This window comes from Apostichopus japonicus, chromosome 3, assembly GCF_037975245.1.
Source record: "Apostichopus japonicus isolate 1M-3 chromosome 3, ASM3797524v1, whole genome shotgun sequence".
In the NCBI taxonomy this organism is placed as follows: Eukaryota; Metazoa; Echinodermata; class Holothuroidea; order Aspidochirotida; family Stichopodidae; genus Apostichopus; species Apostichopus japonicus.
The window spans coordinates 14,509,675-14,537,343 of record NC_092563.1 but is presented as its reverse complement, the minus strand read 5'-3'; the positions used below and the strand labels follow the sequence as shown (position 1 = coordinate 14,537,343).

The window sequence follows — 27,669 nt, the reverse complement described above, 5'->3', positions numbered from 1 at the left end:
AATGATGTACCACTACTAAATAGAAATTTTTTGATATTGCTATTTACACAATTTGTTTGTTTGTATTCATTTATTTATTTGTTTACTTGTTGCTAATGGAGGGGCAGCAGATGAGGGTTCAGTCGGGATGGGAGTGGGGAGGACCACTACGTGTTTAAATGATTTCCAACCAAGGGCACCTTTAATAACATCTTTTGACAAATTGTGTTTAATAGTGAGATACTTTTTTTTCATTAAAACTTCTTAAATTTCAAACTTTTTAATTACCAAAACTGAGAAAGGATACTTAAAATAACCGAAAGGGGACAATCCCGAACTTTTCGGGCACTTCACAAAACAACTGGGGTGCCTCTCCCACCCATCTCTCCCCACCCCGACTACGCCGCTACTGTTGATGATAACACTTCGTCGGCGTCTATAAACTTTGATCCAACTATAAATCAGGTGTTGCTTACAAGACCTCACTGCCTCTCTAAAACTTGTCCGTTGCATAAGTTTGTCAGTAAGAGACCATAACTTGAAAATATTGCCCTCTTTTCTCATACTGACGGCTTAAACTTGGTAAAGTAAGAACAACAATTAGCATGGAGGGTCCCCATGCAACTTCGTCCACTTTAACAATCCAATGTCAGAACGATAATGTTGTGATCGTAAAATATGATCTTTTATAAAATTCACATAACTGCAGTGGCGTAACCAGGGAGAGTAGCCCATCCTCCTCACACACACACACAAAAATGAATAACTCCCATGGTAAATTATACTGAACGGGCTAAATGGTTTTATGTTCGGTGAGGCAGAGGAGAACTCAAGTATGAGGGTGCACGAGGCGCGCCCTTTTTGGTTGTATTTTTATAAAAAAAATTAAAAAACTGACAAACTGGGTTACATGAAGCCGTTGATGTATTTCTATAGGTATATTTCTTTAGGTCTAGGCCCCTTAATATGAACAAACTTTCTTCATAGGAGAAGGTACACCCCACCGGTATGATACCTCTGTCGGTTGCGGGTTGTCCACCCCCCCCCACCACCTTTTTTCATTCGCACATAAAAGGATTTATTAGCACCACTGATTATAGACCTAAGTCTATTCTAAATATGCCTCGGAAAGAGCCATTTGAGCTCTAAAAGTGTAATGTTTACTTTGGGAGGACCACTAGATAGTTCCCCTACCCCTCCCCAAAACATGACAGTCGGCTTCATCGTTCCAATGGTAAAACAGGGGGTCGTGCCTACATGATGTCAAATCAATACAAGCGTTAATTCAACTTGAAAGCCTCTGAATCTTGAGATTGGGACATAAATTTGGTTCTTACACCCCAATGTGATGTCTCCTCTACCTTTCCGTAGAAACCCTGATAAGAACCGAAAAAAAGAATGAAAAATAGTTCTCTCTTATCGTTTTTCTTCTGCTTTATTTCACCTTTTACTTTACTTATATGGAATAAAAAGAAAGGATATTTGAACGGTAAGGGTCTACATCTCACAATTAAAATAACTGAGAAAAATGAGAGAAGAAACAACAGAGAATCGATATGGTTCAGAGAGAAACATTTCGTTTTTGTTCCACATCATAGTTAAATTCGTGGTACTTGATGTGGGTATAATTATACAGATTACATATATGAAAGGAAATAAGGGTTGTGCATTGCTACAGTGTGCGACGGTACTGTATTCAACAAGTTTTTTGTGAGTAAAAGGCCACTTCAGGCAGAATTTTTAGTCTTGCAATGTCATAGTTCAAGATAACAGAAACAATGAGTGCTGGTAACGAAAGCCATAACTATACTCTGGTTTTCAACATATTCACCTTTAAAATATGCAATAACTCTGTTATGCTACCTTTAACTTGGCTGAATTTGACTCTGACGTCGGCTCCTCGGTGCACGCACAATGTTAGAACAAAGTTTTTCAAATTCTAATAATTCAACTAAAACATGTTCCTTTCACTTCATATGAGCAATTGAGAACCGGGCCCTGGGTGATATATATGCAACACTATTTGTCCCTTGCCGATTGGTAATGCACTATAAACATGTTACTGGAGACCATGGAACTCTTTATAATTTTCCCTTTGAGCCTATTGTGTTGCATCCGAGGAGTTCATCTATTATGGTCTCTGTGTTAGACTAAGTAGTCCATGCCACTTTTATTGATGACCCTTAAATGTTTAAAGGATCTTTCCTCAAAACTTAATATTTGTTTAGAAAAGCAACCTGAACTTGCGGCAGTGATTTTCTAATGATCTACAACGCATTATAAAATAATTTTGTGACTTAAGTCATCCCTTTAAACAAGATGTTTAGACGGATAGGAAACAGCTGGGACCAGTGACCGAAGAAGGTTAAAATAATAAATCGGAGAACCATACAAATGTAGCGGACACATCTGCTCATATATGAACAATGGCCAAAATAAAACAATAATGTTTTCCTGTGACCTGATTTTGTTCGTTACGTTTCATCATTCTGAAAGTATTATTTCCTTTCATATATGTAATCTGTATGACATCAGGAAACTTTGTTCGCATTAAAAATTTCCCTTAGCAAAAAAAAAAAAAAATGCCTTTGGCAACACCATCGGTACGTGTGTACATCCAACCAATGTTGGTTAAATATTTGCTAAACTAGACAATTTCGCCTGCGATCAATTTGAACAGCGATGACTACTATAGGCATACTGGTTGTGCATTATAGAGTTGCCGTTAGGTTAACTGCCACGGGAAATTCTGTCCCTAAAATTGATTGAATGGATACTACTCAATGTTGGGTAAAATACTTCCCCAACTGACAGCGCGTTGCATCCGAGAAGGGTGATGCCATCGCTATTAGAGCGTGAACGTGGCCGGTTCCATGTTCAGCACTACCTCTCCCGCTGAAATCATATGCTGTTCTCATATAAACTTTGTCGTGAAAACCACTTCCTTTGCACATGTACGCCTTCTCCGCCCAGATACATCATCTTTCTTGCCCAGCTCAGTAGAGTTAAAGAATACTGATATCACTACCCTTTGTAATTTATCGTTCGGTTTACAGTTGGAACAACTTGACTTTTGTTGCGCCAGATGATGTGTCGAAACCAAAATCTGATCCCGTTTCCATAAGGAATATTTCTGTTGTTGTTCAAATTGCGGCTAATTACGGCTAATTGCGTACCTAATATATACATTTATTAAACTAGTTTGGTAAACATGTCTGATATCGTATCATTTGATGGACATCATAACCAGCACTACGTCATTCATGCTAATTAGGGATTACGTCATTCTTGTCCCTTTAAGTCTCCGGTTCAGGAAGAAGAGGTTTCTCACACACAGATAGTCTCTTAGCGTGGCAAAAATGATCATTCCACAACGTGGGCCGAACAAAATTTGTTTCTATGCAGGCCCTCAGTGGACGTCTGTGCCAATTGGGCTCCCCTTTCCTCCAGTTAGAGAAACTCCATGGATCTCCATTAAGCCAAGTGTATTCGTCTACAAAGAGAAAAAACAAGAAGATTTTTTTTTAATTTATAAATTATTATATATCGACAACAATTTCATCAATGACTGCTAAGGACGGTTGTAAAAGCGGTGAAAACATGAAAATGCAAAAAGGGGGGCTATTGATGTTTGGCTTTCCAATTCCATTCGTTACGTATACGTTATGTAAGACTGAATAACTCCTACCAAACAAACGTTGTAACTATGTCCATAGTTGTCCAACAGATACCTGTAAAAATATGGCATTTTGTCATACAATAATTAGCTTTGCACTCTTGTAGAGGACATACTAAGGACCATTTCTGGAAGTGGAGCCATCGCAAAAGAGCCTACATCAGCAATGGCGGCCATTTTAGAAAATGGCCGCCAAAATCCACATTTGTAATGCAAAATCACTGATTGCACTGAATTTAATAGATAATAAGAGGTATTGATATACTTGAAAATCACTTTATATGTGATAGTTTTATATATGGAATAAAAGGATTTGAAATAGATGGGTACATGTCCTATGTGGCCGCCAACTGTAAAAAGCTGAAACTGTAAAGTGTACAGTGTACTGCAGTCAGAATATAATTTGTGGAAACTACTCCTGGGAAATCAGAAATAGTTCAGAATATATATATATATATATATATATAAAAACATATATATATATAAACATATATATATGTATATATATACACGCATATATACCAGACTGTTCTGTCTGTTCTTTGGAATTCCTGCTCAACCTCGTTTCATACTTCACACAGTTGGCTGATACAAATCAAAACTGCATTTCTGCAGTTGCATCGTCCTCTGCATCCTTTTGTGCAGCCACAACGAATATGTTCTCGCGATGACTTCTTTGACTCTGGTAGGGAAGACCACATCGGTCTCCAGTTTGGTGGATCATTCCACCCCACTTAATGTCAGGGAATGGCATTTCCATGCAAACTTCTAAAGCCTTACCCAACAGTAACCGCCTTGGTACACAACCCTCTTTGTATGTTGTACTAAGGCAGCTCTAGTTGGAGGTATCCATAGCCCTTCCTTCCTTAGTGAACATTTCTTGCCTAGCCTGAACCACAACTACCATATGGTGCTGGTGTGGTCATATAAAAAAATCATAAAACGTTCCAGTACTGCCAATTCATTTTCCAGAATTTGGCATGGTCCTACAGACAGGGTCATGAATGCAATGGTAACAGCTTCATATACTTTCCACGTTCCCAAGCAGATTTCTTTCCTTTGCTGTAACATGCTGAAACAGTGTCGCACTCGGTGTAAACATAGAACATTGGCAGAGCTTGGCACTCGTTTGGGCCAAGTGATGCAGCAATTTCATGTACAGGAATATATATATCTAAAGTTTTTACCAGAAGTTTCCGAATGCCACCCATGACTCCTGGATGCCTAGTTTAGATACAAAAGCTATGGTCAAAACCGCTACATATGTGTCCACTATGCGTAGGAGGATATTCTGGAACACCTCATGGAATGCATGCGAACGTTGCAATATCATCCTTGTCTGCCTCTTCAATGTCGCAGGGCGATAGATTTGATGTGTCCTGAGGAGGTTTGCACAACACCTCTGGCCCGCTGGTTGTGATTACTATCTTGCCGTCTTCCAATCGCATATTGGATACTTGCTAGGCCAAGATATTGAACAACTCGGTTTTGCTCTCATCGATGTGTAGAAACTGTTGCCAGTTCCCTGGCAAACTATTGGAGCCCTCAACTCGTCTTTGGACACCTCTGCCATGTGTTTTTCTTGCCTGCGTCTTCAAGCTGCTCAATATACTGATCCCAGACTATATCCACTCTAATAGCATGTTGCAACTGACGTATGAATGGCAAGAACGCCTTCAGTGCATAGTCGTCAAACGTCTTGACAGTTATGGGTCGAAGTATATTGACAATCGCTGCTCCATCTAGAATAATAGCTGATTGGTATGCTACGTGTAGACTCCGCGCATGCTTCAAGGCACACAAGAAGATCTGACTTGCTCCCGAGTCTCAAGTTTCCAAATTGGGATACACGATGGGGGACATGCCTGATTTTAATGTCTGAAAAGGTCACCGAGGTCACCATCTCTCGACTGGCAGCAATGTAGAGGCGTGAAAATAAGGACACATCGCTCTTCAGTGTCAACACTTGTAATTTCACTCTAACAGGAGGACTACTAAACAATAAGAGTTTGTTTTTCTTAATTGGTTGTGAAATAGGTATTGATTGGTCTTGAAGTCTTGTCACAAAGTCGTCATGTTGTTGCTGACCTATCTTTACTGCCTGGCACACTGCGGTCGTCACAGCTTGATCAACAATATCCTTGTTGTCGAGTTTGAGCAAGTCATTAATTTCTTCCAGAAACGAAGATTGCCCATTTCTTCATGCATCACTTGAACCATACGCTGGACTTGCTTGGCAAACGTATCTTGCGAACTTGTGGTCTATTCGTGATGGTGTGATTCTTGGTTTGAATTCTTTAGATTTCTCTCGATCGAGGCTTTGAACTCTGTGTTCATCCTTACCACCTCTGGACCGGCAACCATCCATCATCTGAGAGCATCAGGCTTTTGGGTCGTCAAACCAGTAGCTCCATCATCGCTCTTTACCATCGCATTGGTCTGCTCATGCGCCTGATCAAGGGCTATGACTGAAAATGGTCGCCTAAACTTACAGTACATACTGTTAAATTGCCTTTATTGAATTCTGCAGCAATGTCAGGATGTGTTCTGCTTAGACTGGTCATGTACCGTACATGCACTGACATCCATCTAGCATAGGTAGTGTGATCCAAGCTGAAGAACCATGGTGCAATTTTTGTTAAGGAATCAGTATACAGAACGAAATCTCCCACACGCTGTGCTCACACATATGTCAAGACAAGAAGCTCCAACTGAAACACTGTGTACCAAACGTTAAATTGTGGTAGCCCTTGTTTCTTTTGAACACGCCAGTCGTCAAATCCTTCTGCTTGTACCTCTGTATCTAGTGTCCCTTTGTAGTTGTCGTATGATTTCCTGAGCAGTATGTACAAATAACTAGCCGTAACCTGATGTGCATGTCTAGTTCTAGTAACATGGGATGCCGTCCAAAATAAATTTGCAGTTCCTATTGATGTTACTCCAGACTGAACATTTGCCTCTACCCAGCCTGAATCTTCCAGCCAATCACCGATCATCTTGTCAAGTCATCTCAACGTGTAACACTTCAAGCACTATGAAAAAAATATCTTCCCCGTAGTCTGCAAGCCATTACCACTGTATCTGTTTGGCGATTGTGTAGAGGGGCTGATCCAGGTGATCACTGGTATTCGGCCAGGGTTGAGTTTTTCTACTGCTTGCTTTATCTTATCATAGCAGCAGACTTTGAGTCTTCGGGAAACAGTGGTAACAGTGCTGTTATAATAGCAGGTGGACGATCTTGTACTGGTTGCTGACTGGCATGATATGCTGCCCAGGATATTTTGCTATCCTTGTTGATGTCTTCTAAATAAGTCTGCTCCATGATCTCTAGCCATCTATGTACCTAGTACATGTAACAGGGTGCATTCACTTATGAAAATTCAACTCCAATTATCTCTATATTAGGTTTTAAAGGTCAAATCCTTGTAGCAAACGGAGATTTTGGCGGCCATTTTGTAAAATGGTCGCCACGGCTGCCGTGGGATTTTTCCCCAGCAAAAAATGTACCCTAAGTTTACCGCGGTAAACTATGGTAAATGTGTGGTAAATAAGGTAAATGTGTGGTAAAATTGTGGTAAAATAAACTGCGGTACATTTACCGCAGTTTTACCATGGTATTACCGCGGTAAAAGTATGGTAAAAGTGCGGTACATTTACTGCGGTAAATTTACCGCAGTTTTACCATGGTATTACCGCGGTAAAAGTAGGGTAAAAGTGCGGTACATTTACTGCGGTAAATTTACCACAGTTTTACCATGGTATTACCGCGGTAAAAGTGCGGTACATTTACTACGGTAAATTTACCACAGTTTTACCATGGTATTACCGCGGTAAAAGTGCGGTACATTTACTACGGTAAATTTACCACAGTTTTACCATGGTATTACCGCGGTAAAGGTAGGGTAAAAGTGTGGTACATTTACTACGGTAAATTTACCTCAGTTTTACCATGGTAGTATACCGCGGTAAAAGTAGGGGAAAAGTGTGGTACATTTACTACGGTAAATTTACCATAGCTTTACCATGATATTACTGGAGTAATTAAGTAGGGTAAATTTATATGGTACATAAACTACATAGGTGAAATTCCTACAATTGTGCCATGATTAACCACAGTAAAATTAGGGTAAAACTATACAGTGCAATTATACTATGGTAAATTTACCATAATTGTACCATGATTTTACCACAGTAGAGCATATATGGGTCACACTATGAAACATGATGGTACATTTACAGCAATTTTTGCATGATTTTGTCCCATATTTTTGCAATACTGATAAGACAAACCTTTTGCCAGCTTATGTTCTACTCATATCTTAATGTTGGCAATATAAATTACCTGTGGACATGAGTTGAATTAAGAAGAGAGACCAACTGCTATTCTTATATGTTATAGTATGCATCTCTTTTCCTAAAAAAAAAGCAGTAGATATATACATAGAGAATTCCTTCATGTAATCCCTGATAAATTTGAGAGGAGACAACATTTAATTCTTTTTTCATCATGAGGGAAAACCTAAAAGCCTTTAAAATGAAAAAAAGAACTATATAAACTAGCACACATAAGGCATAGCTTCTGTGCCTCAACACTGAACACACAAAAATTGACCAATCAGTGTCCTCAGATTTGGGTATTCTCTGTCAGGTCCATTAAATGACATGACAAGTCTATGTATCTATCTACAGAGTACTCTCAGAGTATCTCAGAGTCCTCAGCTACATATACATCAAGGATTGTAGTGTAAACGGAATATATTTCTTCCGTCCGCCGTTTTAGGCTGGAGTCTAATTTTTCTTTCTGGTAAGTGAAGCATTGTTTTTAATATCATTGTTTAAGAAGCCATTTCCAACCCGTAGAAGGGGCTTGCCAATATGGCAACCCCTGGCCCACTAGAACCCTTAGAGATTGAAAACTTAGACCTATCCACCCTAGACCTAGATATTAATGATTGGATTCCGGTCCATAACATCAGAAAACGTCAACGCCCAAACTCCGTAGAAACAAATCCATCACCAAATACCAAACCGACCTCTAAAAAGACCTCCCAAACAATAATTGTCTCTGGAATACTGCCTGAAATATCAAACAATCCTATCAAACTAGCAAAACTAATCAACGAAGAAAAGCCAACTGCAGTTATAACCAACATAAACCGTCTAAGAAGCAATGACATACTTATCACCCCCCATGATCCTAAATCTTCAAACGTCCTCCTACAACCATGGACACAACAATCTAAACTAGGCAATCCCAAACCAAGAATCCCTCAAAATATCAAACAAAAGACTTTCTCAGTGGTAGCATGCGGTATCAACCCAGAAGTAGAAACTAAAGACATAGAGCAACAACTGAAAGACCAAGAATACTCTCCAATAATTGTAAAAAGACTGATCAGTCGTGCTACCAACAACCCTACCTGGAAAATCAAAATAACATTCAATGACCAAGAATCACAAAAATCCCTCTTAACTAATGGCCTTTACCTGGGCTACTCAAAACACAAGACCGAAGAATATCAAGAACCACCACAAATTAATCAATGTTTCAAATGCCAAAAGTTCGGGCACACTCACCACACATGTAAAAACGAGACCCGTTGCCTAAGATGTGGTGAAAATCATAGAGTTAAAGACTGCCCTTCAAAACGAGAAAATACAAAATGCGCCAACTGCTCTGGATCCCATGCTGCCCTTTACAAAGGCTGCCCTAAATTTAAAGAAGCCAAATTTGAAGCAAAAACTAAACAACAAGAACAAAGAACCTATGCCAATGTCACCAAAAATACCCCTAAAATTGAGGTAACAAACAAAATCTCAAAAGAAGAAAAGATTAACATATCAATGTTTGTAATCGAAATGATTCAATATACCCTTCAAAAGGCAAAAATAAACGTTAAAGCTGACGACATAGCCAGTTACGCCACTGTGTTGGCACTTAAACATCTTAACTTAAATGCCCCTAAATCTGTTTTCATGGAACGTCTCTACCAACCTTCCATTTTTAGCCCTCCTGTAGCCCATAAATGACAGGCTCACTTTCTCCTTCAGTGAAGTTCCTTCACCTAAATATTAACAGCATCCTTTCAAAATTAAGTCTCCTTCTCAATCTTATCGCCATCCACTCCCCTGATATCATCTCCTTAAACGAAACTAAGCTAAATACAAATTCCCATCTAAACATTCCTGGTTACCAAATTTTCAGAAAGGATGTCTCTAGGTCTAAAGGAGGAGTACTGATTGCAGTAAAAAACATTCTCAAAACTACTCTTCTCTCAAACCCAACCCAACCTAACAACCAATCAATTGAAATTATAATCGAAAGAAATAACAGACCTCTCCATATTATTAGCTACTACAGTCCCCCACGTGAACCAATTTCCCCCGCTATTATACAAAAGTGTTCCAACAAAAATACCATTCTCTTAGGAGATCTAAATGCCCACAACATTATTTTTGGTAGCTCCAAAACTTCCGAAAAAGGTAAAGCTCTCCTTGAACTCTGCGATATCCATAATCTAACAATAATCAACCAAAACACCAAAACCAGATTAAACCCAATAAACAACAATACAGAGCTACTTGACTACGCCATAACCTCAAATGATCTCGCAACTAAAACTCATTCAGTACAAATTTTAGAAGATGACCTAATCAGCGACCATTTCCCACTTCTTTTTGAATTAGACCTAAACCTAAACCGTCAACAAATTAAAGAACTGACTTTCAATTATGATAAAACAAATTGGACATCCTTTAAAATGGAACTCCTAGCAAACAACACCATCCCCGAATTCAATAATAAAAACAACCAGCTAAATTACATTGATAATTACTGTGATAATATTGCCCATCATATCTTCAATACTTTCAAAAAACATTGTCCCTTAAAAACAAAACAAAACAGAAATCGAAAGCTCAATAAGGAGACTCTAACACTTATCAAATACAGACGCCGCCTTCGTATATTCTACATGATCTCTCGAGATCCCACTCACAAAACCCAAATTAACCAGCTAAGAAAACAAATAAACAGACAAATATTAGCAAAAAAAAATGATTTAAAAAATGATTGCCATTCTATAATTAATGATAAAAACCCCAAAACCTTTTGGAAAAAACTAAAAACTATCATTAACCCCATTACCAATCCAAACACCGGTAACATAGACCAAGGACTTAAAGATAACGTAGGAAACTTGGTCACAAACATTCAAGACCAAATTAAAATTTTTGAATTATACTTTAAAGATGTTTTCAATATCTTCCATGGCCCCTCCTATGATAATAATTTCAAAGATGAAATAGACCGTAAAATCATTAATAACGCCGAAAAGTTTATCCCTAATCCATCAGGACTTCTAAACGAAAACATCCCTCTACTTAAAGAAATAAGTCTACATGAATGGCACAATGCCACCAAAAATTGTAAAAATACCTCCTCTCCTGGTCTCGATAACATAAACTACCAAATGCTTAAAAACATCCCTCCTGTTTTCGTAACATCCCATATTATCCCACTCTTTAACGAACTCCTTAGATTGGGTTACTTCCCAAGTCCATGGAAATCCGCAAAAATAATTTTAATACCTAAACCTAACAAAGATCGTACAAAACCTCAAAACTACCGACCAATTAGTCTCCTTCCAGCTTTGGGTAAGATATTCGAGAGAATTATCGACAACCGCACTAGAACCCACTTAGATCAAAACAATTTAATTTCCCCGTTTCAATCAGGCTTTCGCCAACACAAATCCACTATAAACCAAACTTTCCGCCTCTCCGAAGAAATACGCCTCGGCTTTGTTAAAAACCATTACACTACTGCTCTTTTTCTTGATGCCGAAAAGGCATTTGATAAAGCATGGCATAACGGAATCAGAATTAAACTCCTAAATTTTAATCTCCCCTCCAATTACACCAGACTTTTTTCGTCTTTTCTCATTGACCGCAATATAAAAATCTGTTACAAAAATCAATACTCAAATTTTATCGGCCTCCATGCTGGCACCCCGCAGGGGGCTGTTCTCAGCCCTCTCCTCTACACCCTATTTGTTAATGACCTAAATATCCCCCCTCTAACTAGGTGCAACTACAGTCAGTACGCTGACGATATAGCCATTTGGAGCACCAGTAAAAATATTCATATAACGGAACTAAATCTCAAGAAAGCAATTACACATCTAGAAAACTGGTGCTCAAAATGGAGAGTAAAAATAAATCCTTCAAAATCTAAGCTAGTTAACTTTTCCTTTCAAAACTCAAAACAACGATATCATATATCTAAAATCAACCTTTTTAACATTCCAATCACTGCCTCTCCTAGTGCAACTTTCCTTGGCATAACTTTTGATAACAAACTCACGTTTAAACTCCATTGTGCTAGAACTGCAGGGCGCTGTTGGTCTCTACTTAAATTCCTTCAAATCCTTTCACACAAGTATAACTTCCCTCCGAATACTATTATCCGTATCTATAAAACCAAAATAAAGCCGATCCTCAGCTACGGGAGCATCTCCCTGCTTTCCATTTCTAATAGCAACAAACAAGTTTTAAACAGAATCCATACAACAGCCTATCGAATTGCACTGAAAATCCCTTCTTATATCGGAACCTGGCATGTTCTTCATGCGGGCAACACAACTCCTATTTTTAAACTTCTTGAAGAATTTAACATTAACCTATACCAAAACAACCTCGATAAAGACCCTTTAATCAAAGATCTTTTCCTGAAATACCAAGTCGTAAACACACACTTCCCGAATAAACGAAACCAATCTGTCTTTTCATTCCTTAGTACTTAAGAACTTAAACCCCAATCAATAGAAATCTCTCCCTCGCTAGCCCTTTGTCTCCTTTGTCCCCTGACTTCGGGTTCTTTCCTCCATTCACCCATGGCTTTCTATTCAATGCTATTGTAACGATACTTCGCTTATCAACCATTCCCTGGCTCAACAAAGACAACTGATCCCCAGAAAAAAAAAAAAAAAAAAAAAAAAAAAAAAAAACGTTGTCTTTTCTTTGAAAACAATTCTATTATCCCCCGCAGGACCTCTTGCGAGGTCGATCAGGGGTAAAATTTCGTTTACTACAGAGTACTCTCTTCATTTAAACCAAGTTTTTGAGGACAATTAGAGATCAAAAGTCCAATCTGTACTACCAGTTAAGTCTAAAGAAGATAGTCAGGAATCATACCAGCTAGGGTTATTGAAATTCAACAGAGCTTTCTCATGTGTGAAACCTCCATGGATTTGATGAATTAAAAACTGTTGCATGCTATAACTGTGGACTTACATGTCAGGCATACACCCATTACAATAAGGGTAAAGGCATATAGCCAAATTATGATACAATACACTAATGGGTGAAATTCAAAGAAATTTATGGTGTACATGCTGATTGAAATTAGGACAAAATTATGCTCAATGTGAGGTAAAACTGTCCTACAATTAGTGTAAAATTCTTGAAAACTGAGGTAAAACTAAGGTAAAAGCGTAGTAAATCTACGGTAAAACCATGGTAAAATTGGGGTAAAAGAACGGTAAAGCGTGGTAAAAGTATGGTAAATTGAGGCAAAACTAAGGAAAAAGCGTGGTAAATATACGGTATAATTGGGGTAAAAGAACGGTAAAACTGTGGTAAATTTAGGGTAAAAGTGTGGTAAATCTACGGTAAAACCATGGTAACCTTGGGGTAAAACCATGGTATACTGTGGTAAAAGCATGGTAAAAGTATGGTAAATTGAGGTAAAACTAAAGAAGAGCGTGGTAAATATGCGGTAAAATTGGGGTAAAAGAACGGTAAATTTGGGGTAAAAGCGTGGTAAAAGTGTAGTAAAAGTATGGTAACAGCGTGGTAAATTGCGGTAAAATTGGGGTAAAAGCGACGTAAACTATGGTGAATTTGTGGTAATTTACTGCGGTAAACCGCGTTTTACCGCGTCCATAGGGCCAAAACACCGCGGTAATGTACAACAAATTTACCGCGGTTTTACCCCGGTTTTACCGTGGTAAAATTGTGGTATGTTACCGCGGTAAATTTGAGGTAAATTTTTTCCTGGGTCCCGATGGCTCCACTTCTGAAAATGTTACTTAGGGTGACCTCTACCTGTGTGCCAAAACTCATGCTTGTATGAAAAATGCCATATTGTTACATAATTTTGCTGATATATGCCTAACTATAGGAGGGCAACTTTGCAAAGCTTGTTGAGAAATTTACAACAAAATGTAATAAAAAAAAGTGTCCTTTTGCTTGAAACAACAAACGTATGCTAAAATTTGTAATACAGAGAATCTTTTTGGTCGAGACGTCAATTCATTCTTACGTTGTCACATGTCCCACTGTCCCTTGTGCTTTGTGTCCCTCCCATCCCCACCCTCTCCCCACCTTCCCCTCCCCCATACCAGATGAAACCCTCCGTGCATACAATTCCATTCGCCGAAGTACGACTTCATGCATATTCATATCAACTCACCACCGTGCACAACTGCACCGACCCAACACCTCTGGCCGTTCGCTATATCGGAAACAATGGAGTTTTTATTTGGTGTCGAAACAGAGGCTAACTCAGCTCCATCCTGTTGGCAAACCTCTCTCGCTTCATCAAAGTTCAGCAATTCAACTACTTTTCTGTAACAAACTTCCTCCATTTCAAAATATTCATTCGAACAGCCTTTTTTATTTTGGAAATAGAAGAGACAAAATAGGTTGCGTTATTATTTTATTGGGTGATTAAATCTAACATAGGTCATACTTTATGTGACGTGTTTTAACCCCCCCCCCCGTCCCCGAGTACCATACCTATAGGCCTCTCCTTGCCCTGTCTCTTATTGTGTTCGTTATCAGGGCGCAACCAACTATACTTCTTGGGGGTCCTCCAGAATAAAATCAGAACGGGGACTCAACTCCCCCCCCCCCTCCTTAACTGCCAGACATAATATTACAAACCTTCGAAGTGTGTATCAAGTATATATAACATGCATATGCTGCACACAAAAAACAGTAAAAAAAAAAAGTGTCAACGTTTGTTTCAAAGTTACAAAACAACACACCATTTTGCATTTAGGCGCCACAATACCAGAGATTCTCAGAGGAAAGGGCGCTGGGGGAGGGAGGAACACCGGTGCCCTCAAAATCCGCCCCTGGACGCCTGAAAATATAATATCCCCGCCTTCCCAGTAAAAAAAAAGTGTCGTTGTACCCCCTGCTCGTGATTCCATATTCTCCCACCAGGAAGAAGTACTTCCTTTATCAGCCCGTCCTACATTCATTTGTCACGTTCGCCTCTGAATTGGAAACGCGTTATGATGAAAGCACACTCCCTTACAAGCACAGGGTACATTTTTCTTGGAGCTTACCGTCGCTGTCCTCAATGTGAATCGTTATGAAGTTCTGACCGTCAACTTGTACATTTTCTGGTAAAGTCGTCTCATCAACCTCGACCACAAAGGTCTCTGTTCTTTCTCTTTGGTCATCATCGAGTACCCTCACGGTTACCGATGCAACTTGAGAACCGATAGGCACGGTGGTAGACACGGTTTCCTCTCGAAAATCTTCCCCTGATGTTGCAGATACCGGGTTTGTTTCTCGAATCCTAAAATCTGTAATAATCGCACACAATTTTTTTTTGACAGACGCACATGAAGTAATTTTTGTTGCCTTAATGAATACATATCACATGGAGGGAGGGGGGGGGGTGCAAGTATCCAGGATCTCTCGGAAGACGAGTCTTGGGAACCAGTATCAGAAGCTAATTGAATTATCACCCAAATAGTGATACAAAACCGTAATATCGGTATGCCCGCACTCATAGCGCGTTATATCCCCCCTCCTTTGTACCTTGTTTGATAGCAAATTTATGTTTTCTGCTCATATAATGCCAAAATAATATATTAGAAGAGGGAGACCCGGAAATCTGATCTCTCTCTGGATCCGCCCTTGGTTTTAAAGCGTTATTCAAGCATGAAATGTGATTTATGTGATATACCGTATGTGATAGATGCGGTATACGTTGTAATCGTGATATAGTATACTTGAGTAATTACGACTTGATCTGTTGGAAAAGGGTTGTATACAAAATTATGATTGAGGATTTAAACTACTCACTAATTGTAAGGTCCTCTCGATCGTTAATTTGATTTAAATTCAAATTGATTGTAACGTCATCATTATCCTCCTGCACTATCAAGTCGTTCGTTGTAAATTCAATCAAGATTGGATCTGAGTTATAACAGGACAACGATGAAGAGAAAGAAATGCAATGTAGACTTTCACACGTTTTGCAGACATGAACCTGTAAATCCCGTTTTCGGGACCCTTTTTTTTAAAATTAGGGCACTTTGCTGGTGGAAATTTTCCAGTCTGAGAAACGCGCCCGGATTGAATTAAGAATATCACAAAACACACTTTGACTAAAGCCGGTGTAGAAGTACATCCAACTGTAGATCCAACTGAAACGAACTAAACGAACATAGCACTATATTAGAATAACCTCCCCAATTCATCCATCCATCTATCCAACCATCCGTCCACCCAACCATCCGTCCACCCTTCACCCAACCATCCATCCCACCATCCGTCCACCCACCCAACCATCCGTCCACCCTTCACCCAACCATCCATCCCACCATCCGTCCACCCAACCGCCCGTTTACTCATTCATTCACCCACCCATCCATCCATCCATTTATATATATATATATATATATATATATATATATACCTTACCCTTAGGTTATAAATTAGCTTATATAGTAAAATAAATCAGGATAGCGCAACTTAATATATCTGGTTTTTAATTTCATCCACCTACCTTCAGTTAAATCCGGTTCAGCCACCAAATCTTCTGCCAGAAGAAAGAAGGGGGGGGGGGGAACGAAGAAAAATATGTAAATCAAATATAATAATATTTAATAACAGAGAATATAAAATTGAGGATGAAACTCATATTTAATAATTCGCATCTATATACCTTGATTTGTAACCGAGATGTAAAATAATATAATAGAATATAAAGAATTGTATACAACTTTTCATTTTGAGAAATGATCCTGTTTAAACATCTGGGGCTCATAAATTCAAACGGCTCGACAATTAAGTTTAACACAAAGATCAATTGGAAAACACAAGACTTTTAATATGGACACCAATAATAAGTTTGCAACTACATTGCAACTTTTTCAAGGATGAAATGGTGCTGAATGTCTTCGATGGTTGTTCTGTTAAAGTTAAAACAATGTGTTCTTGACTGAGTTATTAGAAATGAAAAATAAACAATGGACTAACATTAACATTAAGACATGGTTCTTAAAACCCGAAAAACGTTATAAGAAATGTTTAGCTTCATTTATATATGTATATAACACTGTAGAAACTCATGGTGTAAAACCCTACGACGTAAGGGGGAGGGGGTATGCATCAGTGTAGACCCCGCCCTTGTCCGTTCATCCGTCCGTCCGTCCATCCATCCATCCCTCCATATAGATAGATAGATAGATAGATAGATAGATAGATAGATAGATAGATAGATAGATAGATAGATAGATAGATAGATAGATAGATAGATAGATAGATAGATAGATAGATAGATAGATAGATAGATAGATAGATAGATAGATAGATAGATAGATAGATAGATAGATAGATAGATAGATAGATAGATAGATAGATAGATAGATAGATAGATAGATAGATAGATAGATAGATAGATAGATAGATAGATAGATAGATAGATAGATAGATAGATAGATAGATAGATAGATAGATAGATAGATAGATAGATAGATAGATAGATAGATAGATAGATAGATAGATAGATAGATAGATAGATAGATAGATAGATAGATAGATAGATAGATAGATAGATAGATAGATAGATAGATAGATAGATAGATAGATAGATAGATAGATAGATAGATAGATAGATAGATAGATAGATAGATAGATAGATAGATAGATAGATAGATAGATAGATAGATAGATAGATAGATAGATAGATAGATAGATAGATAGATAGATAGATAGATAGATAGATAGATAGATAGATAGATAGATAGATAGATAGATAGATAGATAGATAGATAGATAGATAGATAGATAGATAGATAGATAGATAGATAGATAGATAGATAGATAGATAGATAGATAGATAGATAGATAGATAGATAGATAGATAGATAGATAGATAGATAGATAGATAGATAGATAGATAGATAGATAGATAGATAGATAGATAGATAGATAGATAGATAGATAGATAGATAGATAGATAGATAGATAGATAGATAGATAGATAGATAGATAGATAGATAGATAGATAGATAGATAGATAGATAGATAGATAGATAGATAGATAGATAGATAGATAGATAGATAGATAGATAGATAGATAGATAGATAGATAGATAGATAGATAGATAGATAGATAGATAGATAGATAGATAGATAGATAGATAGATAGATAGATAGATAGATAGATAGATAGATAGATAGATAGATAGATAGATAGATAGATAGATAGATAGATAGATAGATAGATAGATAGATAGATAGATAGATAGATAGATAGATAGATAGATAGATAGATAGATAGATAGATAGATAGATAGATAGATAGATAGATAGATAGATAGATAGATAGATAGATAGATAGATAGATAGATAGATAGATAGATAGATAGATAGATAGATAGATAGATAGATAGATAGATAGATAGATAGATAGATAGATAGATAGATAGATAGATAGATAGATAGATAGATAGATAGATAGATAGATAGATAGATAGATAGATAGATAGATAGATAGATAGATAGATAGATAGATAGATAGATAGATAGATAGATAGATAGATAGATAGATAGATAGATAGATAGATAGATATATAGTGTGGGTGTGTGTGTGTGTTGGGGGGGGGGGCATTAATGATGATACTTGAGGTATAGGAATCGTGTTTTAATATGATGTAAATACACTCCTTACCTGGAAATGCGTCTGGCACCTGCTTTGTGTCTCCTTAACAACAATAAGAAAACAATATGTATCAAGTGGTTAGAACTTGCTGCATTCTTTGCTAAACACATTTAACTTTGAGTACGAGCTGCATGGACGTAGCCTTGGATGATGATTATGGGGGGGGGGGGTGAAAGGGGGTGGAGGGGATGAAGGTGGGGGGATTGAGATTCTTCATTTCCTGTTTCTCATTGGAATGATGCTCGAGTTAAAAATGTACCAGAGAGGACAACCGTGTCCAACTAGAAAGCCTCTATGCAATTTTTGTTCTTTCCCTAAAGTAAAGTTGTCGAAGCAAATTTCAGGATTAGACATGAACAATAATAGTTTTGAAAGTTATTGCGAATCAGAAGAACTTTTGGTTAATATTAACAGGGATTGACACTCACTTGCGTTTTCACACAGAACAATCGTTTGGTCCTCATCTGAACCAAGGAAGAGGAATTCTGGAGATGCTGTAGGTTGTTTGCCAAACTCGACACACAGATACGGGAATGATTCGTCTGGACCAATGCCCGCCATATTGACCCTGGTGAAGAAAATGAGAATGGACAGAGTATTCCAATACAACCAACGGTGAAGGCATGGAGAGGGGTGGATGGGCAAAGAGGTGTAGACACGAAGAGGGAGGCAGGCAGAGAGGGTAAGTAGGAAGGAGCAACAGGGAGGGTAGGGAATATAAAGGGGAGGGAGGAGAAGGTGAGAGAGAAGAGAGTCATATGTCTGTTAAGCAACACTTCGATCAGTGAAAAGTAGGCAAAGAGGTGAGAGGTGAGTAGGAAAAGTTTGCAAAGAGGAGAGATTGAGAGGGCGGTAAAGGCAGGTGAGAGGGTAAGGGAGTAAGGATCGATTACATGTTACACATCCTGTATAAAGTGTGCCCTAATGAAGTAAGGCTTCACGTTGGTTACCCTGCACACAACCTTTAAGTTAAACACCATCATATAATAAGTATACGCGGATGCTAATCGACTGCACGCACACCTTTTCATTGAACAGCAATGTTCTCTATATCATACATCATTTAGTGACTGTTATTTTTTTATTTTTTTGCAAACTGAATGATCAACATGTGATCCGACATTATTTAATTGCAAATATCGACGCATGTAATCCATTGACAATATATGATACAATCGGACTAGATCATGCATATAGCTAGAAGCTAGTCTCATTTGCATATAAATATTGACGGAAGTTGTTATCATCATTGACCGGCAAGTTTATAGCTACTAACGTTCTACGTTTTAGCTAGTAATTAAACATATATAAATATTATACAACTAGCCGATACAGCTATATGAATCATATCGCGTATGAATATTTCAGAAATGATTTACTCACAATCGTTCTACGGAGAGCACGAACGGTTCGTTGGGATGTAGAGGTTGACTTGCCTGTACAGGCAGTAATAACTGCGGACTTTCATTCTTTCTCTCACCCGAGCCATCACTGTTACGACTTCCAAAGAATCCTAACTGCCAGAGGTTCGTACCGGTTATGACGTCGGTTCTTGGATGCGGTTCCAAGGTTACCGTGATGGTTGCACGAGACGGTATGGTATCATCGGGGCTCCTGGTTATCTGGAATCTTGTAATTACACTGGTAAATAATGCACTTGGTCTTGTCTCTGTTGATGAAAATAGTTGATCACTTTTCAGAGGGATACATTTTATCGAATTGTCGACTGATTGATTGTCTGTCGATTAATACTGGCGACATGAATTGTGGTGTATAACGAGGTAACTGTTTCATGGCTTCAAAAGATTATTTGGATATTAAACGTCAACCCATGCATGCACCCATACATCACAATGAATACCGAAAGAATATTGTCTCTCAAGTATTCTGATGAATTTCAAAATTTGTTCAGCCCAATATTTCAATATATTAGAAGCAGAATAAAATGTCACTGGAGGATATATAAATACAAACATACATATAATTATATATAAATATATATAAATATATATAATTATATATAAATATATATATATATATATATATATATATATATATATATATATATATAATATATATATATATATATATATATATATATATATATATATATATATATATATATATATATATATATATATATATATTTACACATATAGTAAGCAAATTTTCCAAATGTTGTTTTGAATGTTTGAATGGCGAAATATAACTGCCGTGTAATTGGAGATACACTATAAAGTCAAACCCTAAAACCTGATCTTATATATTAGATCGTGTATATTGTTCTTTATATAACCCGACCGGATCATTTCCTGAGTAGCGTTAACCCTATATATAGACCTTACGTAATCCTATAACGATCTTTACAGCTATTTTCGGAGTTGGTAAGAATCAGCACCCAATTCCTTGCATCCATTTTGTCCCGATTAATCGGAATTATTCGATGTGTTATGACAGGCATTTTCCAGTGGAAATAACTATATAATGCAATGAAAGGTTAAAAGTTTCTTTCAAAACAGCATATATACACGTACCTTGTTCTGGTGCGGACCTAGGAAGGCTTTGGCTATTCTGACAAAGAATGGCGGGTACTTCATCATTAGCGACCTGGAAGGTGAAATCTGGATCTGCTAACGGGTTCTTCGCAAATTCGACGCAGTAGAAAGGGAAAGATTGGTCAGGCCCGATATTATTGAGGTTGACCCTGGAAGTCAGTAAAAAAAAACAGCGAGATAAATTGATATGTTTTCGTTCAGCCGATGTTTTGATTAAAAGTTATAGTTTTAAAATTCCCATGGTACATTACAGTGTTGGAAAATAAGATCCTTGGGCGGTAACATAAAGTTGAAGTCATTTACCTATACCTCAAAAGTGTAGTTTATGCTTGAAGGTAGATGAGTATTCCTGCTTCCCTTGTCTGAAAATCTCCTCTTCTTCATGTCCGCATTTATTGTTAGAACAGAATGTAAAGAACATTTGAAGGCCACTTTGAATTGATATGACCTATTTCAGACCAAGTTTTCACTTGACGAGAGAAAATTAAATATGAGAAAAAATTGCAACCTGATGCAAAAGATTGCTATATATTTCATGGGTAAATAGCTCTTAGGTTCACAATGCTGGCCGGCTTGGAAAAGATTAATTTACCTGGACGAAGCATCAAATGTTAGGTTTTGACCAGGAAAAGCCGTCTGTGATCTTTGCGCGGGGGGTAACAGTTGGTGAATCTCGTTAGCCCGGGGACCTGTACCTTCCATATTCCGTGCACCAAAGAACCCAAGACGCCACAGGTTTGTTCCCGAAATTGTCTCGGATATTTCGTGGGGTTTAAAGGCAGCTGCCACAGTCATATCGGTGATGTCGTTACTTTGCGTGACGAAAGAATGACGTACAACAAAATTCACGAAAGCGACCATTTTCCCTTCGGCAGATCCTGTTCCAGGATAATAATATAAAAAAAGCGAAAATGATCAAAATGAGGTCTCACAAGTGAGTTATCACGTGCACGTTAGCAGGTATGAGGTGGAAAAAAAGGGTGCTTGTGTCGGGTAGAGGTTGGGGCGGTGGTTAGGAATTTACACTTTGCAATTCGAATTTTATACGTTGGTCATAAACTCAAGTAGTAAACAGGATAACTTTATTAAATTTTATTGAACAGTTCGCTATACAGCGCTATGTTTTTCTTGCATGGATATTAAATCTGGTAAAATTTAAATTTTAAACAAAACGCTCGGAGGTAATTGACATTGTTGAACTATATACTTGCTCGGAATAAAGGTAAATGTAAAACATTCGCCGAGAGAAGCCGGAAATCTGCTTGGAGTATATTGAATGCGACCTAATCGAACCATTCGTCCTTGACACATATAAGCTATTTATGTAAAGCAGGTGTTTTTACAGATGTTTCCTAATACACAAGTGGAAGATATTTCTATTGTTTATAAAAGCTAGAGAAGTATGTTATTAAATAGTAAAATATTAAATTAGACGCAAACCATTCGTGTTAATCATATGTACTCTCTAACCAGTCAGTTTTCACCAATTTCCTTAATGTTAATACCACTGCATGTGGTACTGTCCTTTCATGTCATGCTTCAACGCACTCGTATTGACAGTGCGAACATTTCCTATATGCAGGTGTCACACTGTCCCGAAATTGACACCAGATGGCCATACGAATATGGAATTTTGAATTTCGCACGAAGATGGCTCGGAACTTGGTCAACAGCCAATCAACAGCCGAAGCAATTACGATGCCTACAGAAGGTCACACGATGGCACCCGAACCACACACGAAGACGTGCATTTTTTAGGCAGTTTACCCGCAGGACACACGAATGCCACACGAAGGCCACACGATGGCTACACGACGACGTATTGTTAAGTACATTGTCGAATGCTAGTAAGGCAAATAGCAAGAAATGACAAAGTGAAATCAAATAATGCTTTGTTATTGTAAGAGGAGGTGCTGGGCCTGTAAGAAGTGCTCATCATGTTCTCTGAGGTACATCAAAAGAAGCAATGCCGCTGCTTTCTTTTTCCTGGTTACCTCATCAACAAAGTATGCCATTCTGCAGGACCTGAATTGTGGTTAATTGTGATTGTAGCTTTGGGAGTTACACACCCCTCTACTCTGTAAAGTTGCTTAGGACTGACTGAGGAAGATGCTCTGAGACTGGCCTTTATATGTCCACGTTACCATGGCACCTGGGAAACGCTTGAAGTTCTCAAATTCGGCTGTCTTCGCCGACATCGTGGTCCCATCTCGATGTCATCGTACTATAATACGATGGTTACTCGACGGCATTGCGAGGGCTTCACGTAGTCGTGTTGCCTTCACAGACAATCGGGCAGCTTCTTGTTTCCTTCGTATTGTCTTCGTGAGGCGAAAATGCCCGATGGCACCGATGATCATACTTAGTAAAAACGAAGATGACACGATTTGATAAGATGCCCTCACGATGGCCTTACGAAGGGCAAAATGGACACACGAATTCAACACGAAAATGAACCTTCGCAGAATTTGAACATTTTCTTTGTCGTGTGTCCATCTGGTGTCAACTTCGGGACAGTGTGACGCCAGCATTACCCGCAGGACACACGAATGCCACACGAAGGCCACACGATGGCTACACGAAGACGTGTTGTTAAGTACATAGTCAAATGCTAGAAAGACAAATAGCAAGAAATGACAAAGTGAAATAAAATAATGCTTTGTTATTGTAAGTAACCTTTACTTTTTAAGAAAAAGTCCAGGAAAGAACCTGGGCACGAAAACCAAACTACCGAACGACTGATCCGCTCTCAACCCCAGTCCCCTTCCATCGGGACTGTGACTGTGTGATCATCGTCGGGTGTGCATCGCCATTCCCTGGAAAGGGAACAGATACTACACATGATCTTAGCCAAAACTAGGCCGAGAAGCGATCCTGACCTGTTTAGTACTGTTCATACTGTCAGTACGAGCGCTTTGAAGCGGGATATCAGAGTTGTTATTCATCGCTTTAAAAGCAGTAGTGTAAGACTCATGAGATGGAGTCTCTATATACAAGAGAATAGTTTACGTATACAGCATATCCCTAGTAAAAAGCTAATATTCTATCAGATGCAAATAGTCGAGTGTATTTAAATTAATTGTCATAAAGTAATGGCCAAGATGTTTATTTGTAAAGAGAAAAATCCTCTCTTAATATCGTATTTTTCGTTTTATGGTGAAGGGTGTTAGGCAAAGTCAATTTGTTTGTGTCTGTATACCGTGTTTACCCGTATAAGTATGTGGCTGGATTCCTTTATTGTCAAGCCACGCCATGCTGAATTCCAAGGTGCGGTTACGGTCGGCTGAACTCCGTATATAACAAACAGTTCCACGTGGCTCTAGTCATCTTTCCCGTGACGCAGCCACTCATATCCTTGGCTGCTGCTGTTTGAATTATTCCTTCTTGCCATTACATGTGAACCTGCCTGGATGTTGTATCTTATAACAACCCTTTTCCGTTTCCTGTAACAATGCCCAGCACCGACGTCTTTATCGCAACTTTCAATCAGAATTAATAACCTTACTTGAACTTTTATAAATAGTCTGCTTGATGTGATCACCATATTCGCCTCATAATGTCACATTACTACAATGCATGTTTCATGGTACTATGATTGGCTGATATTTCGATGGAGTATTGCGGGGATCCTGACTGCCTATGAGTGGAGACCTGATATTTTGCACCTTCAGATAACGGAGGTGGAAACACACATGAAATAAATGAACTCAGAACGACAGAACTAACCACCGTGACCATTATTAACCTGCTGTGCACCAGGCATGAGTAAGCCTCACTGGTTGCACCTAACTTCCAAAAGCGCCGAATGACTTGCAAATGCCCCCACCCACCCCAGCTTACACCATATTCTAACGTAAGACAAAATTATCATATTCCGTTACGTTTTAAACCTTTCTCTGTCTCTGGTTGCAGCTGTTAGTATAAAACGCAAACTGCAAATATCTTGTTCTTATTTAGGACACTTTGTGGGCTTTAGAAATTCTTCCATCATCAATTAAATTATTAAGACAAACAAAAATGGGAAAACTGTTAACAAACGGCCTCTATACTGAAAAACAAAAACATGTATCGATAATGCATAAAAGTAAGGGGCCTGGCGTTTATGGCAAGCCAATTGCTCAATAAATCGAAAAACATGGATTATCGGTCGAAAAACCATGTTTATCGACCGATAAACATGGAACTTCGGTTGATAAACACGGTTTATCTGCGAAAATCTATGTTTATTGCTTGAAATACATGAATTATCGCTGATAAACATGATTTTTCGGCGATAAATAATGGTTTTTCAGTCGAACAACAAGGTTTATCTGTCGAAAAACGTGGTTTATCGCCGAAAAACATGGTTTATCGGTGATAAACCATGTTTATCGGGTAAAAACATAGACTGTTCAATTAGCCTACATAGCTTCTTAACACCACGAGGCTCTTTGAGTAAGCACATGTGTGGAAATATGTTCATGTGCAGTGTAGTTAATCATACAGCGTTCACACAAAGACCCTCATACAAGACAAAATAATTATGTGGCAGGCGTTGCAAATTAATTGGTAAAAAGAGGTCATTTTATGACCAAAGCAGGTCGATTACGTAATCTCAAGAAATTTTTCCATGATAGCGTGCTATAGTTGGGGTCTATACAGAAGACCATTAAATTCATAGGAAATAGCCATAGAGCATAATAGGAACTCCTTTTTATGGAAAAGCCTTACTGCATAATATAAAGGCTTACAATAGTCCAATGGCTAAGCGAAGTTAAATCCTACCGTTAAAAATTGCGCAGTCTCACACTGGTAACAGGGGCCTTATTTCCTTGTCCCTAATTATGGAGAGGGCCGGGACCTAACGAAGTTTGGGTACGGCTCGCCCACATGTGGCTTCAGAACCAAAGATTTATCTTTTATATACAAACATAACATGTAGAGTTTTGGATGAAGTTCCGGTAAAATTTCATCAGTTGCCAAATATAAAAACATGATTTATCGCCGAAAAACTATGCCTATCGGTCGATAGACATGGTTTATCGCCGATAAACATGGATTTTCGGCGGAAAACATGGTTTATCGGTCGAAAAACCAAGTCTATCGGCGATAAACATGGTTTGTCTCCCATAAACCATGTTTATCTGTCGAAAAACATGGTTTATCGCCCATAGATATGGTTTATCGCCGATAAACATAGATTTTCGAGAGAAAAACTTGGATAATCGAGAAAAAAAATGGAATATCTAATGAAAATCCCTGTTTATCGTTCGAAAAACCATGTTTGTCAGAAAAACCATGTTTATCTGCCGATAATCATGGTTTTTCGGTGACAAACCATGTTTTATCGGTCGATAAACTTGGTTTTTAGGTCGATAAAGATGGTTGCTCGAGTGATAACATGGTTTATCGGTTGATAAACATGGTTTTTCGACCAAAAATCCATGTTTTTCGATTCGGACATTTTGAGCATTTGGCTTGCCATAGGCGTTTCGATCCTAGCAGGATCTCCCTCAGAGGCGAAAAGAAGAAAAAACAAGTAGGTGAGAAATGGCAAGAAAGAGAGAAAACAACAACATATATTTACCTAAGAGAACAGAAAGAAAGAAAATTCCGAATAGTAGCAGTAGCGTCTTCATCTTTCGGTTAGCTAATCCTTCTTCTCCTTGGTAATCAAAACCTGGTGTATCTCGGAATAACTCAAGTTTGTTAGTATTCCCAGCTAAATAATCACCCCGTGGCTGTGTTCAGCTGTCGGTTGTTACCCCGATACGTCAACTTGCTCTCTTTAAATCACCAGTCGATTTTATACAATGGTCAAAATATGTTTTGTTAATAGGTTGACATGGGAATACAGTTCGCCAACTCCAACCCAATCGGAACTGTGGTACGTAAGTATTGTTTTGACTTCATATTGGCACAGGATGTGGGCGTCTGGTTCACGTTAATCCCAATTTTGGTCATTAAAGCTCAATACCTTTGTTGAAAATAATGGAAATATATTTTGATCTTTCAAAATTTGTAATTGGTTATTTAATCTACCTTAGATCTTCAAATGTCCCAATTATTGCCATAACGGGATTTTTTTGGCACTATACATCCCTTCTTGTATTCCTTTTGTTATTGGTAAATCTCATCTTATTTTCTCAAAGTGTGTTTGTGTGTGTATGTGGGTGATCGTAATTATGTGTCTGTCGAAGAAGGCTCTCCAAAAACGAAGTAATTATTTATTTGGGATTCTCAGAGTTACAGGTCACTGGTAGGTATAACGATAGCTTCCCATTAATAATTGATTTGTGAGAGTTGGTTGTACACACGACGTCAGCAGGTTGGCCTGGTAGACCAGAGAGGAGGAGGGTTTGGGGGGGGGGTGGGGGTTGTATAGTTTATACTAATATCAGGGACAGATGTACAGGTCACTGATAGGTATAACGATTGCTTCCCATTAATAATTTAACTATGAGAGTTGGTTGTACACAGGTTGGCCTGGTAGACCAGAGAGGGGCAGG

At 38.3% G+C, this 27,669-nt stretch overlaps 1 protein-coding gene across 2 annotated transcripts; it reads right to left on the bottom strand.

Annotated features, from left to right (window-relative positions):
* Positions 1-1,398: 1,398 nt before the first annotated feature.
* On the bottom strand, positions 1,399-27,018 carry LOC139964286 (uncharacterized). Of its 2 annotated transcripts, none has more exons than XM_071965785.1 (11): positions 26,748-27,018; positions 21,774-22,059; positions 21,161-21,330; positions 20,010-20,295; positions 19,055-19,194; positions 18,636-18,668; positions 16,467-16,496; positions 15,761-15,874; positions 15,013-15,255; positions 14,130-14,327; positions 1,399-3,472 (listed from the first exon to the last, which is right to left on the bottom strand). In XM_071965785.1, the coding sequence occupies exons 1-11, from the start codon at positions 26,797-26,799 to the stop codon at positions 3,276-3,278; spliced, it is 1,749 nt and encodes a 582-aa protein (XP_071821886.1). In that variant the 5' UTR covers positions 26,800-27,018; the 3' UTR covers positions 1,399-3,275. The 2 variants fall into 2 exon arrangements, with proteins under 2 accessions (XP_071821886.1, XP_071821877.1); XM_071965776.1 differs by having other exon boundaries at positions 16,467-16,499; positions 26,748-27,016.
* Positions 27,019-27,669: the final 651 nt, after the last annotated feature.